Consider the following 17,579-nt stretch of genomic DNA (forward strand, 5'->3'; position numbering starts at 1 on the left):
GTTCATAGAAAGTGTGCACAATAATACACCATTTTAACCCATTATTGAAAAATATGTTCTTGCGGGTGGTGGAGGGAATAGTCCCTCCATGCTCCCCCAGCCCGCCTCTGATGGTTAGGCTACGTTTGGTTGCTGCGCTTCCTTATGAATGGCAAAAATATACATCCCACCAATTCAAAAATCCACAAGTTAATTATAGCATTCCATTTGGTTCTGTTTGTAATACACTCCAGAGCCAGATTGGGGTTCCAGAACAGATCCAGCCAGTTTTGATTCACAACATACCCAATGATGTTCATTATTCAAATGTGTGGTACGTTTAACGCATGCAGGGGTCGGCATATCAATAGTATTGCTTTCCAGGGATCATTAACCGTTTATTATTTGTATACATTTGAGGGAAATCCGTTATTACGCTCTTTTGCTCTGAGACTCTCCGAAATACAGTCACGCCCACTAACTAGAAGTTCATGTCTGCTGTAGCTGTGGCTCTGTTAAGTGTTCGGCTATCTCCGTCATACCTCGGGTTTCCCCTTCGGCTGTTTTCGGATAGCCAGAGACGCCATTTTGTCGCTCAGTCCTGGGTATCGGAGAAGGCAGCACTGTTTTACTTGCCTTCTTAGCGGCGATCTGTTCTGCAATGGACGGGTAGGTGGCTGCGCGTTTCCACCGCGCCTTAAGATGCTGAGGGTGGGAGCTTGGAGGCAGGGAAGGCAACGAGTGCCATGGGGCTGGGCTCTTACCAACCAAGCTGCGAACGAGGGTAGTGGACTGTGTGATGCAGTAGTTTCAGGCCCGACGTGCTGAGGGGTCGCAGAAGGCTAGTGACGCGCGCCGGACAGCGCCTCTTGGTAGTAGGAAGATCCATCCGAGCTCTCACTGGAGGCCCCTGTTCTACTAGGGGTTATGGGGGAGGGGTCAAGGATACAACCGTTAACCACAGCCCATTGCTTTGTGGGCAATGTTTGTAGTGCTTGTCAGACACTGGCCCCTAGAGTAAGTGCCTCCCGGTTTAAAAATGCCCCTCCCCAGGGTGCTGGTGGCGGCCTTTGTTCACGGCAGACGTATGGACGCCGTAAGGTGCCTTTATGGTTCACCGGGACACAGATTATCTCATTTTGTTGTGGGCTGTTTAGGCTAACAAAAATAGGGATACAGCCTTTCATTTCCAGAGGAATCAACGTTACAAGCAACGATGGTTATTGGACAGTTTTACCTGACCAATTTACTTTAACCGGTGCCGTGACTGGGACAAACACGTTTAAAGCGTCAGATCGTGCTCCAACATCTCCAGTTGCTCCTATAGTGACCCCTCGTATCTTGGACTGTATGTTGCTGAACCCAGTATCAGCCAACGTCCCATGGTGTGGTGGCGCTGGCCGCCAATTTGTTCTGCTTTTCTGTACTCGCGTAATCCCCGATGGCTGGCTAGCACCGTGGTGCAACAGTTCTCGCATAGGTGCTAATAGCTATTTTCCAGTTTCTGTGTTCTCTCCACCCTGACACTACAGCCCATCGTGTTTCAAAATATTTTCTATGTATGCACGCCTCTTCGTTCACACTTAGGAGTTTTTGTTGGGCCGTTCTATATTTTTTTAATGCGCTCATCACTACTCTGGTGGTCTTGCGCCACCTAGTCGTGTCTGATATGGGCGTATTGCGAGCCCCAACAGGGTGTGTCCAGACGATAGTCTGGTGGTAGTGTAGAACACATGACACTGAGAGAAAAAAAACACGTGACAGCAAGCAGTTTAATGAGAAGGGTGGGTCGGTAAGGGATTGTGGTAGTATGGTTGTACGTCTATAGTCTCCAATAGTTTATAAAATAGTTTGAAAGCAACTACACAGAATGTCTAGCTTGTAGTAAAATATAACTTTTACATGAGCAATTAATATTTAGGCCTAGAGCTGTATGGTCCTATAAATACGCATTGTATGGTTTGAGTGATGGGCTTGAGATGTGCTCATGTGGGCTCTTGATAGGTTGTGATCAATACCGCACACCACTGCCATTTTCATGGTCTCCAGGTGCTCTGGTGAATCTGAAATCAAAGGGGAGCGAGGGGTTAGTGGTATAGAGAGGAAAAGTGCTAAAGAGCTTTGATGTGCTGTTGGGGGGGAAATGGTGATTATGCTGGGTTTGTTTTTATTTGGTAAGGGCGCTGTGGGGGAGGGTTTATGTGTAATTGGTTTAGGTGGGTGTGTGGCATTTGTGATGGTTTTATGATTTTGCTGCTTTTGAGGTATATGTGTGTTTTGTTAGGTGTTTGAGAGTGAGTCTACAGGATATCAGAAGCCTATTTAGTAGGGTTAGTTAGCAATGCCCTTAAGTGCAATGCTTATGTTGGTCTGGTGATTTCACATTTTTCTATAGTGGTGTATGTTGAGTTGCTTTGTTTCGTTGGGTGTTCATGGTTAGGTTTCAGTTGTGTGCGTTTATCTTGTTTTGTTGACTGTTGCTGTTTCCTTCAATGGTGTTTCTTGTTTAGCTCAGTGAGTTAAATCGCCATGTTTTTTTAGCAATTTTCTGAATTTTAAGTGGTCTAATGTTAGTTTCCTTCGGGAGTCAATTCCAAAGTTTTTCCAAGATGCAGGGGAATGCTGATCGACCAAATTTCTGCTTTGAGTATTGTTGGATGTCATTGCTGGATCTTGATGTTTGGTTTGCAGATGGAGATTTTTCCTTGTATGAATTCTGCTCCTTGGGCATGGATTGCTCTGTGGATTAAGCAGTGTTTTGAAGATCCTTTTTTTGACTGGTAGCCAATGCAGGCTTCAGTGCTGGTGTGCTGTGTTCTCTCCTTGGTGAATCTGAAGAGAAGTCTTGCTGCTACATGCTGTAAACGTTATACTTCTTTGGTAAGGTAGTCAGCATTCTGAGAGAGATGTTGTTGGCGTAGTCTATTCGCATAAAACAATGGCAGTGAGTGTTTTATGTGGGAAGGTGTAGAAAGGTAGTATCCGCTCAATGGTGTGTAGTTGGAAGAAACACTTTTTTATTACTGCATTGCCTTGTGTCCATTACTGTGGTAAGAGGTTTTTAACCACTTTAGAAGGTTGCATTGGTTTCCCATTTTGGTAGGCCATGGTATGTGGTGTTGGTTCGACGGGTCGTTGGGCGTGATCATGATTTCTGTTTTTATACGTTTTTAGCTTAAGGTTATTTTTGCTCATCCAATGGTTTATTTCTATGAGGCAGTTGATAAGGGTTGGGTCTTGGTCTCAGTGGATGTTGACCTTGAAGATGATTTGTGTGTGTGCGTAGTTGTAGCAAATGTCTTTTGGTGGGGTAGATGAGAGGGGTCATGCAGAGCTGTTGAAAAGCAGTGGTGAGAGTGATGAGCCTTGTGTGACTTGGCAGGCGGTTGTGCGGGGGGCTGAGTGTAAGGGGTTTGGCCACTTTGTTTCTGTTACTTTCTTCAATTAAGAAGGATTTTAATTATAGTAACGTTTGTTGCCGATTCCTATTACTTCAAGTCTTTTGATGAGTGTTTCATGGTGAACTGTGTCAAAGGTTGCTGATAGATCAAGTAAGTCTCATCCCGTAAAGATGGTAATGCTGTTTTCGTTCTTCTCATGGGTCTGAAGCTGACTTGTACCTGGTCTAGTATTTGATTGTTTTCTACAAGTCTAGGATTTGTCCGTAAACGTAGCTTTCAAGCTGTTTTCCCGGATACAGATGTTTGGTATTGGTTGGTAGTTGATTAGGTCTTTGATGTTTCCCTATAGGTGTTTGAGGAGTGACTTGATGTATGCTGATTTTTTTTATATAGTCTCTGAGCATCTTTACTGTTGCTAGTGAATGGTTGAAGAGGTTGCGGGTGTTCTGCAGGTGTTTTTTGGGTGAGGAGTCTTGTGCATGTCTGGTGGGGAGGATCTGCTGGGAAGCCGGCTCTTGCTTTTGTTCACTAGGCTGGTGAATTGTTCTGTAGAAATTGGTGAGTAGTTGGTTAGTCTAGTAGTTGTGTCCAGCATTGGGGAGTTGTTGGTGTTTTTCAGGCATGCTCTTGATAGTTTGCTGGATGTCTGTGATTTTGTTTGTGGTCTGCCAGGTCACCGTTAGTCTTTGTGAGGGTGCAGGTGTGTTGTTGGGTTTCTTAGTTCGTTGATGATTTTGAACATCTCCTTCCGGGTGTTGCTTGCATTTGTAATAACGTTCTTTGTAGTATTTATTTTTTTTTCTTCCTCCTGAGTATTTCTGCCTAGTATAGTCGTATGTCTTTGATATGCAATTTTTCTTGTTCTGTTGACCATGGTTTTTCCTCCATTCTTGTTCCAGTTTCCTGTTAGTTCACGCTCCACTCGAAGCACTGAGGGAAACAATCTTGCCATTGTTTTCTTTAGTGATGGGGTGAATGTTTTTTCCGGTGTCATGTCATTGCTGTTTTTGTGTTAATTTTTTTTTTATTATCTTAGTTCCTTCTTTGATTTCTGGATGAATCAAGACGTTGGTTGGTGGATTCCAGCCAGGTGTTCAGTTCCGCACTGTGAATGGATTTCTAGTTTCTTTTCTGAATTGGAGGAGTTTTTGGGAAGTTACTTAATATTTATGTGTGTATTAAGAAGGGTATTATGGTGTGGTTGCTCCAGAGGCTCTGCATCTGGGTGCAGTTGGTACCTGTTTTTTTTTTACAGAAGCTTGCCTCTGGGGTGTGTCCGCTGTGTGTTGCTTCCTTGACCAGTGGCTGTAAATGCATAGTTGCTAACTGATTTGTTGGCGTTTTATAGGTGAGTTGATGTGTTCTTCCATCGAACCAGATGTTGACATTTCCTAGTATGATCAGGTGGTCATATTTTATGGTGATGTGTGTCCACAAGTTTGTCCGTGGAGGTAGCATTGTATGTTGGTGGTCTGTAGATGAGTAGAAATGGTTGGTTTGGTGGTCGAAAGGATAGGTGCTGTTGTGATCTTTGTATGCAATGGTGAGGCTGCCTCTTTTCCCTTCTCTGTTGGTTTGTTTCAATTTGAAGTTGTTGGGTAGGGATTTGTGTGCTACTACTTTTGGCCAGGTTTCGGTGAGAAATAGTATGTCTGTTCCTCCATCACTTAGGAGTTTGTGTATCTCTCGTATGTTTTGACATTGATCTGGCGCTGCTTAGGTTGCAGTGAATATTTTCTGGGTCTTGTTTGTCTTTTGCAGGTGCCGCTGGTAGTTTGACTTTGTATTGATGTTTATTTACATTCTGTTTTCGGTTTTGCTGCTTCAGTTTCTTGAGTATATCTAGAAGGTTGCGTTTTGAGTGGATGTTTTCCTCTGTTTCATCTGCCTAATCATGATGATTCTATTGTGATGACTAGTGTGCAGAGTTCATTTAGCTCGGTTGTGCTTCTGGTTTCTTGTCTGTCTGTCATGTTTATGGTTTCCTTCTTATGTGATTGGGGTGTTTGTGGGCAGTTGGGTGTGGTAGCGCAATGTGAATATTTTATTTTTATTTTTGTCTTCCAGTGGGTGGTTGGAAGTTCTATATTGGTGTTGGTCGGTTGTTAGGTGAGGTGGTTTGAGATGGTTGGTGCTCTTCTGTTGATTTTGTTCTAATTTGACTATTTGTTGTGCATCAGTCTCGATGCATTTTGTGTTGTGGGTTTGTTTGTTAGGAGTTATGTTTCTTGATTGGTTCTGTCTGGTAGTCCTCCAGGTTTTCACACCCAAACCCCCTTTATTTGTGTGTATATATATTGTCCTCCACCTTGGTGTCCAGTCACACACATTTGGGTATTGACTACTTTCCTTGGTCAATGTTCGTTGTTTTGTTTAGTGTTTCAGTGGTAAATATTTCCTTGTGCTCTGCTTATTTGTTTATTCCAGCATGGGGTGGTGTGTAGGGTGATATTAGAGGTTCAAGCTATCCCAGGAGCTGATCTCTCTCTGGGAGAGGGCAGGGGGTGTGTTTAAACTATTCCAGGGTTAATGGCCCAGGAATCAACTAGCCTAGGATGAGATCTATTCTGGGGAAGGGCTATGCTATCCCCAGGGGTCGGGGGGGGGGGGTGCTAGTGGGTGTAGGGACTATCTTGGGGTGAATTATTCCATGGCAAACCTATCTCTTATTCCAGAGGATTGTATTTTATTGTGGTTTTTCTGTGGCCGATGCCTCGTAGTGCTACAAGTTTGTGATGGCGAGGTCTAGCAATGGCAGTCTCTTAGTGACGATGGTGCCTGGCAGTGGCTTGGTGTGGTGGAGTCTTGCTGATGGTTGGGACCCACTTTGCGGTGACGAAAGCCTCTCTGTGGTGGTTGTCTTAGTGACAACGTCTTGTGGTGTGGGAACCCCCTTTTCACAGTGGTAAGAGTTCGAAGATGCAAGTTAAAAGTGGCTAGAATTGTTGGTGGGAAGTTCGTGGTGGAAAAGCAAGTTCAGGGGAGGTGAACTCAAGGTGATGTGCTGTAAAAGGTGGCAAAGTATCACAGTGGCCTATTTTAGATGGCAGCTTCCGCCCGTTGCACAAATACCTGAGCATCAAGCCTTGCAGCAGCAGGATTAAAAGACACCAAGTCCACAGTGGCAAAAATCAGTGAGAAAGAACCACTGTGGTAAATTCTAAGTTGAAAAACTCTCAGCGACAGCATTTTGAGTGATTGAAGCTTGCAGTGGTGTAATTCAAGGTTCTAATTCACATCAGCTAATTTCAAGAAATGACAATCTCACTGTGGCAAAATTCAAAGATACGGATGCGCACAGTGGGAGAATTCCAACAGTGGCAATATCCCAAACTAGAAGTTAGTTTGACGTGACCAAATCCCACAGTGGTAGAAAATCAAAGTAAATGATGTCCCATTTTGGTAGTATTCAATATTAATGCTGCAGCAGAATACTTGCAGCAGCTACATAAAAGTTAAAAAAAACATGCATCATCTAAGTTTGAAGTAACAGACTCTGAGTGTCAGATTTCAGCTTTGGGTGAGTCCCAAAATTAAAACTTCACAGCTTCAAGACTCAAATTGATTAAAACTCATAGCATCTAAGTTCAGTGACTGACTCTTATTTGGAAAAAAGAAAGACAGTAAGTTAGGAAGTCCCACTATTAGGGAGAATTCTAAAAAAATGTGCTGATTCCCTCTACCTTGGAGACCCCCAGAAACTTTGCTGGATTTTGAGCACTTGATTTTTTTACCTGGAGAGAGTGTGTGATCCTTTTTCCCACATATGTGTTTTACCTTTGTGTTTCCTTTGGTTATGGAGTCTAACCAACTCCCTAGGCATCAGCTTTTACAATTTTGTCACAAAGCACCTTCAGTGCAGTGACACAGGGAAGTCTTTCAGATTTCCGAAGGTTAAAATGCCTTCATTCTGATCAACTACTGTTTCCCAGAACAGTGGAGTGAAATGGACTTCACTTAGCCCTGTAAATTCCTAGACCCAGCACACCCTCTTTTACAATAGAGTGCTCGAGGGGTTACTTAGTATCCTCTGTGTCTAGCTGCTCATGTAGCATTCAAATGTTACCCTTTCCTCTCAGAATGGCTGGTGGCAGTGGTTTTACAACGAACTACCATGATTTCTCCAGACCGCAAACTATTAGTTGCCCCAGTAATGTTAAATCGCGGGAGCCATGTTTTTCAAGATGGCACCCAGCCATCGTTGCTAAAATGGTTCCCGGTCTTCTTTTTTTGCCATGTTTTTGTGGAAAGGTCCTTTTGGAGTTTCTCTGCGCGCCAAACCAGGTTTGGTCTCTTTGTTCATTCGCCTTCAGGAGTGAAACCCGCCTCTGGCTCCAGAGTGTCGGCAGGAAGTGAGGGAGGTGCCCAAAACTCCCTGTGCTTAGTCTCATAGGAGACCCAAATGCACTCTGTTATGATTGGCTGGCTGACTCTCCGGCAAGGACAGCCACCCTGATGTATGAGTTGCAGCTAAGCTGGAATGAATGGGAGAGAACTTAAGGTGAGACTCTTGGCTTGGAAGGCAGAGTCGACCACTGGACGAAGGAACCGAAGAAGAGCTTGAAGAGGACGGCTGCTGCAACTTCTGGACCGTTTGTCCAGTGAAGCCCTGCTGCAGGTCCGAATCACCCTGCATAGGACGCCCTTTGAGTTGGTAGGACCAATCAACTCCCAAGTAATCCACCTGGACACCTATCTCGGATCTGGCTGCATTTCCTCAGAGTGCTGCAGGAAACTGTAGAGCCAGGGAGAGGGATTGTGTGTTACTTGTGAGCTGGCCAAAAGCGTTTGGAAGATCCTCCGTACTCCCACGACGTCGGACCGACTGAGCCTGACCCCCCTCAGCTGAGTGCGCGAACACAGAAGCAAGGACAGTCCTCTTTGACAGCCAGGACCAGCGTTGTTACTAGTGCGGTAGCTGGAACACGAAACTGACACTGAAATTGAAGTTTGCCAGTTGCAAGCTTTTGACCAGTGCAGTGCAGGAGTCCCCTGACGTCCTCCCTCTTGTCCCCACGACTGAGGCCCAGGAACAGTGAAATCTGCAGGAACTGTCAGGAACAGAAATCATCAGCTCTATCTTTTTTTCTTCATTGTGTGGAACTGTAAAACAAGACTGAGCGAACTTACCTCTCACGGCGAAAGTGCTTGAAACTTTTGCAACTAATAGGCCTGATCAGCTTGTGACCCAACAGGATTCTTTTTTTACAAAGAACTTGTGCAGAGACTTTTTCGTTTACTTAACAGAACCGCTTTATCCTATCAAAGACTTTAGCCCTTTGTCTTTGGCCTAGCCTATTGAATTGAGTTGACTCCTCTGGTGACCTCAAAGTATTTACATTGTCTAAGAATAATTGTATTTCAGGTTCTGATAACCTTTGCCTTTTACTCCTCTTGAAAGGTATTCTGAATGCCAACGGTAAGATAATAATGTCCCCAGCACCCTTGTTACTAAAGTCACCTGTGGGTGTAGGTTGTGTCTGGGCCGTCCCAAAAGGGTCTTGTCTGATTCAGAAACTTAGATTTTACAGCATTGAAGTATATTTGTGTTACTATATACTTGTGGAACGGACTATACTATAGTGTTGTGGAACGGACGAGTACCTAGAATGGACGAATACGTGGAGCGTACGAATGTGCGGAGCGGATGAGTAGGTGGAGCCGATGATTGTACGGAAAAGATGAGGCTGGTGCGGATGAATGTTGGAGCGGACGAGAGTGTGGAGCGGACGAGTGTATGAGGTACGGACGAGTGTGTGGAGCTGATGCACGCATTGAACGAATGAGTGTATGGAACGGATGGGTACGTAGAGCGGATGAGTACATAGACCGGATGAATAGTGTGTGGACCGGACGAGCGTACAGAACAAATGTGTATACAGAGCAGTTGAGTGCGTAGGTAGACTGGAGTACATGCGCGGGGTAGACTGGAGTGCATGCGCGAAGAGGACTTGAGTGCATGCGTGGGGCACACTTGAGATTGAAGGATCGACTAGAACACGCAAGGTGAACCAGCGTGCGTGAGAGTGTCGAGCAGGCATGGGTGTGTAGGACAATCTTGAACGCCTGAAATGAACAAAAATGCATAGAACGGACCTAACCGCACATAATTGCGTGACGTACATAATATGCTTTTGAATCACAGGGAACATCTGAAAGAGCATACAGCATACCACACCCCACGCTTACTCTCCTTTACACCACCACTCAACTAGAACACAGATATTCTATGACACCATTCGGTATAACTGTTCTCATATCAACATCTGCCGCTCACTCCCCATCACTCTAAGTAAACATTGCTGGTTTCACACCCCCCAGCCAGGGGTTCTCCTCAGGCCTAACGCAGCCACACTCGGTCTGGATAACTCCGGCCAGAGCAAACACATACTCCTGATCTCTCAACTGCCACACCTACCGCTAAGAAGCAGCTACCACATGAACTCTGCACCAGCTGCACACATACCTGGTGCGCACACGCACCTTTGAACTCGCTCTACCCTCTCTACTGATCTGAACTTCGGTTCCCAAGGGAGTTCAACCTACCATCGCCTTCAGACCATACCAGCGCTATATAAATGCAAAATAACATAACATATGATTGCCTCTTTCCAATCAAGTTTTAGAACTGACTGAGAAATTATTTATTGTTTATACAAGAAACATTGCGTGTAAGAGTTTATTTGAATATCTCTAAGTGTAACTCCACTACAGCTCACATTTCTCCTCTTCAGATGAGCCTGGCTGCTCAACACGCTACCAAAACTGTGTAGTACAAGCTTATACCAAAGGTTGGGTTGCTTGTACCTGTAGTGAGTTGTTTGTAGTGTTCCCAGGATACTACTGCATTCAAACTTTGCCTAATACCCACCATGGCAGGATTACAAATTAAACTCGCAGCAACTAAATTCCAAGTCAAGAACTCATAGCAGCAAAGTTCAAAGTGACAAGCTCACGTTGGCAGAGATCACAGTTAAGTAAAAGGAGGCACTGCCGTGGCAGTGTCCAAAACCCAGCAGCTAAATTTTAAGTTGCCCACTGAACGGCATCCAAGTTCTGAAGGGAAATCTCACAGTGGCAAACTTAGTGGCAAACCTCAGAGGTAGCGAAGTTCCAACATGGCAAATTAGTGTTGAGTGAATTCGAACTTAACATCAGCAGCAAAGTTTAAAGTGACAGAATTTCACAGTGGCATATTGAAAGTTGAGAAAGTCCCAAAGCAAAATGCAATGCCGAAGTATCAGAGCAGCAAGGTTCCAGTCAATTGAGACTCGCTGTGGCAGAAAAAAAGGACAGTTAAGTTAAGGAAGTCCCACTGTGGCAGGATTCACAATTAAAATTCACAGCATCCAAGTTCCAAGTGATACTAACCCACAGTGGCAAACTTCAGAGTTAAGAAAGAACCAGAGTAGTAATGTTCAGTGGCAAAGTTCCAATTTAAAAAGTCAGATCAGCAAAGTTAAAATGACAGAAACCCACAGTGGCATCGTCACTTGCCTTCTTTCTGCTGATTCCCTGGGCGGGTGGAAGGGGTGCAGTGCAGCCAGCGAACAGGAAAATGGGGAAATTGCACGCTGGCTGCACTGCTCGCAAGTCATCCCTGGGGTTCCTGGTTATGACTGTTTCTTCTGGGTGTGGTGACCCTTCCTTAGCCAATCCAAGGTGGGGAGGTGGTGCAGGAAAGGCTGTTGTGAGGCAGGCTGGTTGAAAAGCAATGATTCAGCTTTTAAAGAGGTTTAACCTTTTTAAAAATGCAGATCAAAAATGCAAACAATTGGCAGCTAAGGTGCAGAACGGGTCAGGGTTTGGCTGATCTAGTGCCTTACCTTCCTCTTTTTTGCTGCACTGGAGGCTTTTGCTCTACGATATGAAACCATTTTTGTAAACCGGATCTGACTTTTGCAGCGAGCTGTCAAGATGCGTCTGCCCCAAGATTTGGACGTGTGAAGAAGCGTGCATTGGGAATGGTGGCTTAAAGGGTGAACAGCTGGAAATGGAGAAAACATGAAAATGGCATTCGTTCTCTTACTCTCTCACAGTGGTTCCCTGGCTGAGATCTAAAGTGGTGCTATAGGGTGATGACTTTTTAGTTCTTAACAGTTTAGGCAGAGTGATGAGCAGAAGTTATGATTCATGGAATACTGTTTTGGGGCTTTGCAGTTCATTACAACGCCCAGGAAAGAAAATGAATGTAAAGCTGCATCAAACTTAAAGGATTTAGCGCACCACTGGACTGTGCCTGGACAGTTTGCACCCCACAACTTTTTTTGTGTGTACAGTTTACCATTGTTTCATAGTTTGTTCTGTTGTATAAAGTCACTTATTTCCGGTTATGCATTGCATGTAATAAGAATTAGTGATTTCGACATGGAAAATGGATGCCCGAAACGTCGAATAAAGCTTGGCTGTTAAAATTAAGTGTGTAAACCATTGAGAGAAATGTTTTATTATTTGCATTTTTTTATGTATCTATAGTATGTATGTATGTATGTGTATATATATATATATATATATATATATATATATATATATATATATATATATATATATATATAGAGAAAGAGAATGAATGGTGGTAGGTATTTGGATATCCATGTCAACAATATTTTGTCCTACCGAAGATGGCTGGCTGTGCAATACATCACCATATCGATTTCCTGAAGTACCCGACAGACCGGTTTGAGATTACTTATTTGGTGACTAGCAGGAGTATGGTGGGGTTTGAATGGTGCTTTGAACTAGCACCATAGGCTTGTCAGTGTGGATAGTTCGTTCTGAGTTAGGATGTGATAACGTGGGGCAGGCCCACTTGGTTGCCTTATTTGCGTTGGGCAGTATGCGTTCAGTGGGTTTGAAGTACATGTTGGGTGTATCTTTGGTTTGTGCCTGGGATGGCTGATGCTGGAGATTTTGTGGTGGTCATTGCAGCCCATTAGTTTGAACTGTCTTTTCCTAGCCTGATGAAATAACAAAAAAAGTATCTCGAATAAAAACGTTTTTGCGGTTAGAAATAAATACAGCCCTAACACACACATCCCTGTGGAATTTTTGGGAGGTAGGCTTGTATTTTTTTTATCCCTAAAATGGAAGTTTTTCTTTTTGTTTAAATTAAAAAAAAAAAAAATCTACAAATCTCTTCTTCTTATTTGATGTAGTGTGGACCTAGCTCAAAGGACCAACATGATTGATGGTATTCAGTAGCCTTAAATGCATATCTAGGACAGCATAGGCTGCAGTTACCTTTGCATGATTACTAGAGGTGGTTCTAATCTGCGGTGCAGATTTCTTAGACTTTCAAAATATTCTGCAGGTTTTAGAGATCACCGCAAGGTTTTGAAATATTTGCACAGTTCCTCTAGACTCCTCCCTCGAGCGATGGAATTTTGGACTCGGCAGAAGTATCATTAGTTCTGCAGATTTTCATTTTGTAGACTTGGGCTGACTCTAAAAATGGATTGCACTTACAATTGCAGGCACATAAAACAGATAAAGCCACTGGTTATGTGCTTGCTTCAGTGTCGAGCCAGTCCGCACAATCATGGTCTCCTTATTGTGGTAAATTAATGAAGCTATAGAAGTACACATCTTGAAAACATTTGAGGCAGAATGGATATGGCATGAGTGCTGGATGAAAACCTGATTAATATTTTTTTTTTAAATTCTTTTTATTAGGCAGCGTGGCAGCAAAACAGGCGAACAGCGCCCAGCAGATACAGGCTGACAATACAGTTCATGGTACATTCATATGGAGAGTGTTCACAAAATGATTCAAAAACAGACTTACAAGCGACATGCGGAGAGGGGTGGCTGAGCAAAATAATATGGGAGGAGCTCCCACACTAGTGAGAAGGAGCAGGTGGAGGGGAAGCAACCGGAGACATGTCAAGGTCAGACAAGTAGGAGCGGAACCTAAGCCAGATGTCCCTAGGCTTGGAGTGGGTAGGTTGCATGAGAGACCAAGTTTCCTCGGTGTCAGAGGCCCAAGTAACCGCTTTTAGCCATTGGGCATGTGTGGGAGGAAAGGGGCGAAGCCAGCAGAGCAGGATGGATCGGACTGCTAAGAGCATGCAGAGGCCAGTCAGTTTTTTGGAGTTTCGAGGGAGGCCAGGGTGGTCGTGGAAGAGACACAATGCTGGGGAAGGATCAATGGGGCGATCAAGCATAGCAGATACCATAAGCAAACCGCTCCCCAGAACTGTGAGAGGCGGGGGCAGGACCAGATCATGTGGATGGAGTCCGCGTCATCATGCCCGCATCGAGGGCAACTAGATGGATGCTCACTGGACATGCGATGTAATCTGACCGGAGTATAGTGGAACCTATGCAGCACTTTTAACTGGATAAGTTTATATCGGGAATTAAAGGACACCTGGTGAGTGCGGTCGCATAAATGTGCCCAGCGGTCGTGGTCCCTCTCCCAAGACCCCCTGAGCTTAGAAAATGCAGGGAAGGATCTAGACTGCAGCATGGAGTATAACCTGGAGAATTTACCTTTCATGGGTGAGGGGGAAGTGAGTTCCTCAATGGCCGGATCGTCTGGTGGTAACGCCGGGAATGTTGGATAATTACGCTTAAGGGTCATACGGAGAGACACGAGTATTGAAGCCAGACACTCCGGTCACTCCTCAAGGGTAGGGGAAGATCAGTCCACTCAATGAATATGCCCTGGTCAAACACATCCCGCAACAGCTCATAGCCCGCTTCGGCCCAGCGACGAACAGTAATTGGTGGTACCTGGGGAACCCCCGGGAGGAAGTTCCAGAGGGGAAGGTTGCCATGGAAGGCACGGGCTATTCCAAGCAACTTCCATGTTTTGGCTAATGCAAGGGATGTGCAGGCGACCGGACTCTGTGAATGCAATACCAGAGGCGCGGGTTGTATAACCAAAGAGCGGATTTCGCGGTCACAGACCGCAAGTTTCTCGAGCCGGATATGAGGGGGGGGGGGTCAGTTGTGTTAAACCAATGGGAGATATATTGGATCTGGGATACTAGCCAATACTTAAGAAAATCAGGGGCACCAAAGCCCCCCCCCCTGGTCATGGGGGTGGACAAGGTCTCATACTTAAGCCGGACCGCTCCTGAGTGCCAAAGGAAGGAGTCAATTGTACGAGTCAAGTCGCGAAAGAAGTCCGTGCCTGGCCACAAGGGTACCTTTGCGAACTTGTAGAGCAGCTGAGGTAACACCACCATTTTCAATAGACCCATTCTGCCCGCGAGAGAAATCGGGAGCTTGTCCCAGGCTAAAACCTTAACGGACAGATGGGTAAGGTACTTCCGAAAGTTCTCTTCGAAGGTCAGTGCCCGTTGGCGCGTTACTGCTATTCCCAGGTAAGTGAATGTGGATTGAGCCCATGTGAATCCCAGAGTGTCAGGGGGAGGGAGAGTGCATTCTGTGAGTGGGAAAAGGGTGGATTTCGAGCAGTTCACCCTAAGGCCCGAGACCCGGCCAAAATTAATATCCTCCAGCACTGGAGGCAAGTTGAGGGATGGAGAGCGAATGAACAACAACGCGTCATCCGCATATAGGGAAACTATGTCCGCCCCCCCGGCAGTACGGAGGCCTCTGTGGGCATGGCGGTGACGAAGCATGTCCGCGAGGGGCTCAATGGCAATTGCAAAAACCAAGGGAGAGAATGGGCACCCCTGCCTCGTCCCCCTGGCGATCCCAAAGGAAGGAGAGCAGTGGTCACCTGTACGGACCCTATCCACGGGGGATGAATAAAGTAGCTTGACCCAAGAGAGAAAGGAGGGGCCGAATTTACAGCTCTCGAGAACCCGCCAAAGGAATTGCCATGATACCAAATCAAAGGCCTTTTGCATGTCCAGCGTGGCCGCTACAGCCTGAGTCTCTGGGCTAATCCTGTCAATTATATTAAATATACGTCTTAAGTTCAGGGAGGTGGACCGCCCCGGGACAAAGCCCGCTTGATCTGAATGAATGAATGATGGATGGTTGGATGGGGGCCAACCTGAGAGCCAGGGCCTTTGCGTATATTTTGGCGTCGCAATTTATAAGGGAAAGCGGACGATACGATCCGCAATGCGAGGGAGGTTTGCCAGCCTTTAGCAATACTGTAATCGTGGCCTCACGTAGTGAAGGGGGAACACACCTGTCTCAACCGACAAGTGGGGAAGGAGAAGTGACTTATAGGACTTGTAAAATTCAACTGGGATACCATCTGAGCCGGGGGCCCTCCCCGAGGATAGGGAATCAATAGCGTTGGAGAGTTCCTCCAGTGTAAGTGGGGAGTCAAGAGAGTCCGCGGCCTCGGGGGATAAAGTTGACAAGGGAAGGGAATTGAGAAAGGAGTCTATTTCTTCCACTGATACTTCGTCCGAATTGGAGTATAGGGATTCGTAAAAATTAAAGAATTCCGTGTTGACGTCCCGGGAGGAGACGGCCAAGGAGCCGTCCAGTCTCTCAATCCCGAGAATGTGTGGGGAACCTGTCTCATGTCGGATCAACCTCGCAAGGAAGCGGCCAGGGCGCTCGCCCTCCCCGTATTTCCGCGCGATGCCTGGGTTGTCCAGAAACCTTTGTTCACGATCAGCCAGGGAGCGAAACGTGTCCAATTCCACCCCGATGGCCGCTAGGTTACCCGGAGAAGAATGAAGCGAGCACGCAGCCTCCAGGGTCGACAACCTGGATTCACTCTTGGCTAGATCTCTCCGGATCAATTTGAGGACTCTGTTCTCTTTAGAAAGTGCAATCCCTCTAACATAGGCCTTGAAAGACTCCCATAGTGTGGCTAGTGATGGTACCGAGCCTGCGTTTAATTCAAAGAACTCTGCAATAGAGTCCTCGAGCTCGGAATGAAACTCTGGATCGAGTAGGGCGAGGGGTTTCAGTCTCCAACAGCGGGACCGGTCAGGATCAGGGGCCCAACTCACGGTGATGGTCACTGGAGAGTGGTCGGACAAGGTTCTGGGTAAAATCATTAACTGTTTCACGTCTTTAACCAAGACATTGGAGATCACCCAGCGGTCAATTCGGGAGTATGAGTCGTGGACTGAAGAGTAGAATGAATAGATGCGAGAATCGGGGTAAAAGAACTTCCATGCGTCCACCATGGCCAAACGGGGTAGGGATGATAATGCAGCATAGGCCGCCCTGGAGAGATGCCGGGGCTTGGACCCAGATCTATCAAGGGCAACATCGAAGATAGTGTTAAAGTCACCCCCCCAGAGAATTGGAACAAGGGGGAAGCCATCTAGAAGGGACGTGACCTGTCTGTAGAACTCAGGGTCATCGAGGTTGGGGCCATAAATGTTCAGCAAAACCACTTCTTTCCCTTGAAGCGTGGCGTGTAACAGGACATACCTGCCCAGGGGGTCAATATGTGAAGAGATGAGGGTGAACCGGAGACTCTTGTGAATAAGGGTCATGACCCCACGACTTTGAGTAGAGAAGTCGGTAAAAAATCTGTGAGGGCCCCAGGTTTTGGCGAAACGCACGCATTGTGCCATGCAAGCATGTGTCTCCTGCAAAAAGAGAATCTTGGACCCGTGGCGCTCAGCCTGCAGCTGGAGCTGCCTCATCTTTCTGTAGTTCCCCAACCCCCGAACGTTCCAACTCATAAAGGTTAAGTCCCCCTCAGCCATAGATGTGGTAGTGGTAGAGTCAAAAAAGGTGTCCAAGACCAATGGGTGAGTGCTGCACCACGGTCCGCCTTCGCTGCCAGCGCCAATTTTCTGGTAATAAAACCCCAAACATGTCCCACCCCCACCCACATCCCCCTCCCAAACAGAGGAATGACAATCCCAAACCCCTTCAACCAGAGGCATCAGCGCCTGGGGGCCTGTAGGCCGGGCTGGCCGCAGCGCTCCGGGTCGCAGCAGAACCAGTAAAGCATAAGGTGCAACTACAAACATCATATGTAACTTAGACAGGGTGTCTTGCACTTAGCGGTATGGTACGTCATTGAAATAAAAGGAGAAACATAAACAAGCCGAATCCGGGAGAGAGGATCAATGCGGCACTTGGTGACGGGGAAAGGCCGGACCCGGCCACCCCGTGCAGGGCCCAAGGGGGAAGCTGCAGAGCTGTGGACAGAAGAAGGAAGTCAACCTGGGAAGTGTTTGTCCATAAACTTGGAGGCCTCCTCCGGTATCGTGAAGAAGAACACCTGATTAGCATGTTCTATGCGCAGTTTGGCGGGGTAGAGCATGGCATATTTTATGGAGTGATCTCGCAGCC

General features: G+C 46.2%; 1 protein-coding gene across 2 annotated transcripts in view; it reads left to right on the forward strand.

The window, feature by feature from the left end:
- Positions 1-546: 546 nt before the first annotated feature.
- The window catches only part of PTBP2 (polypyrimidine tract binding protein 2), a 264,830-nt gene continuing 247,797 nt past the window's right edge, over positions 547-17,579 (forward strand). For both annotated transcript variants that reach the window (XM_069641530.1, XM_069641529.1), the window contains exon 1: positions 547-648. In XM_069641530.1, coding sequence (XP_069497631.1) covers positions 641-648 — 8 coding nt within the window. In that variant the 5' untranslated portion in view covers positions 547-640. The remainder of the gene's footprint in view (positions 649-17,579) is intronic.

This window comes from Ambystoma mexicanum, chromosome 1q (assembly GCF_040938575.1).
Source record: "Ambystoma mexicanum isolate Mex_15411 chromosome 1q, UKY_AmexF1_1, whole genome shotgun sequence".
Lineage (NCBI taxonomy): Eukaryota > Metazoa > Chordata > Amphibia > Caudata > Ambystomatidae > Ambystoma > Ambystoma mexicanum.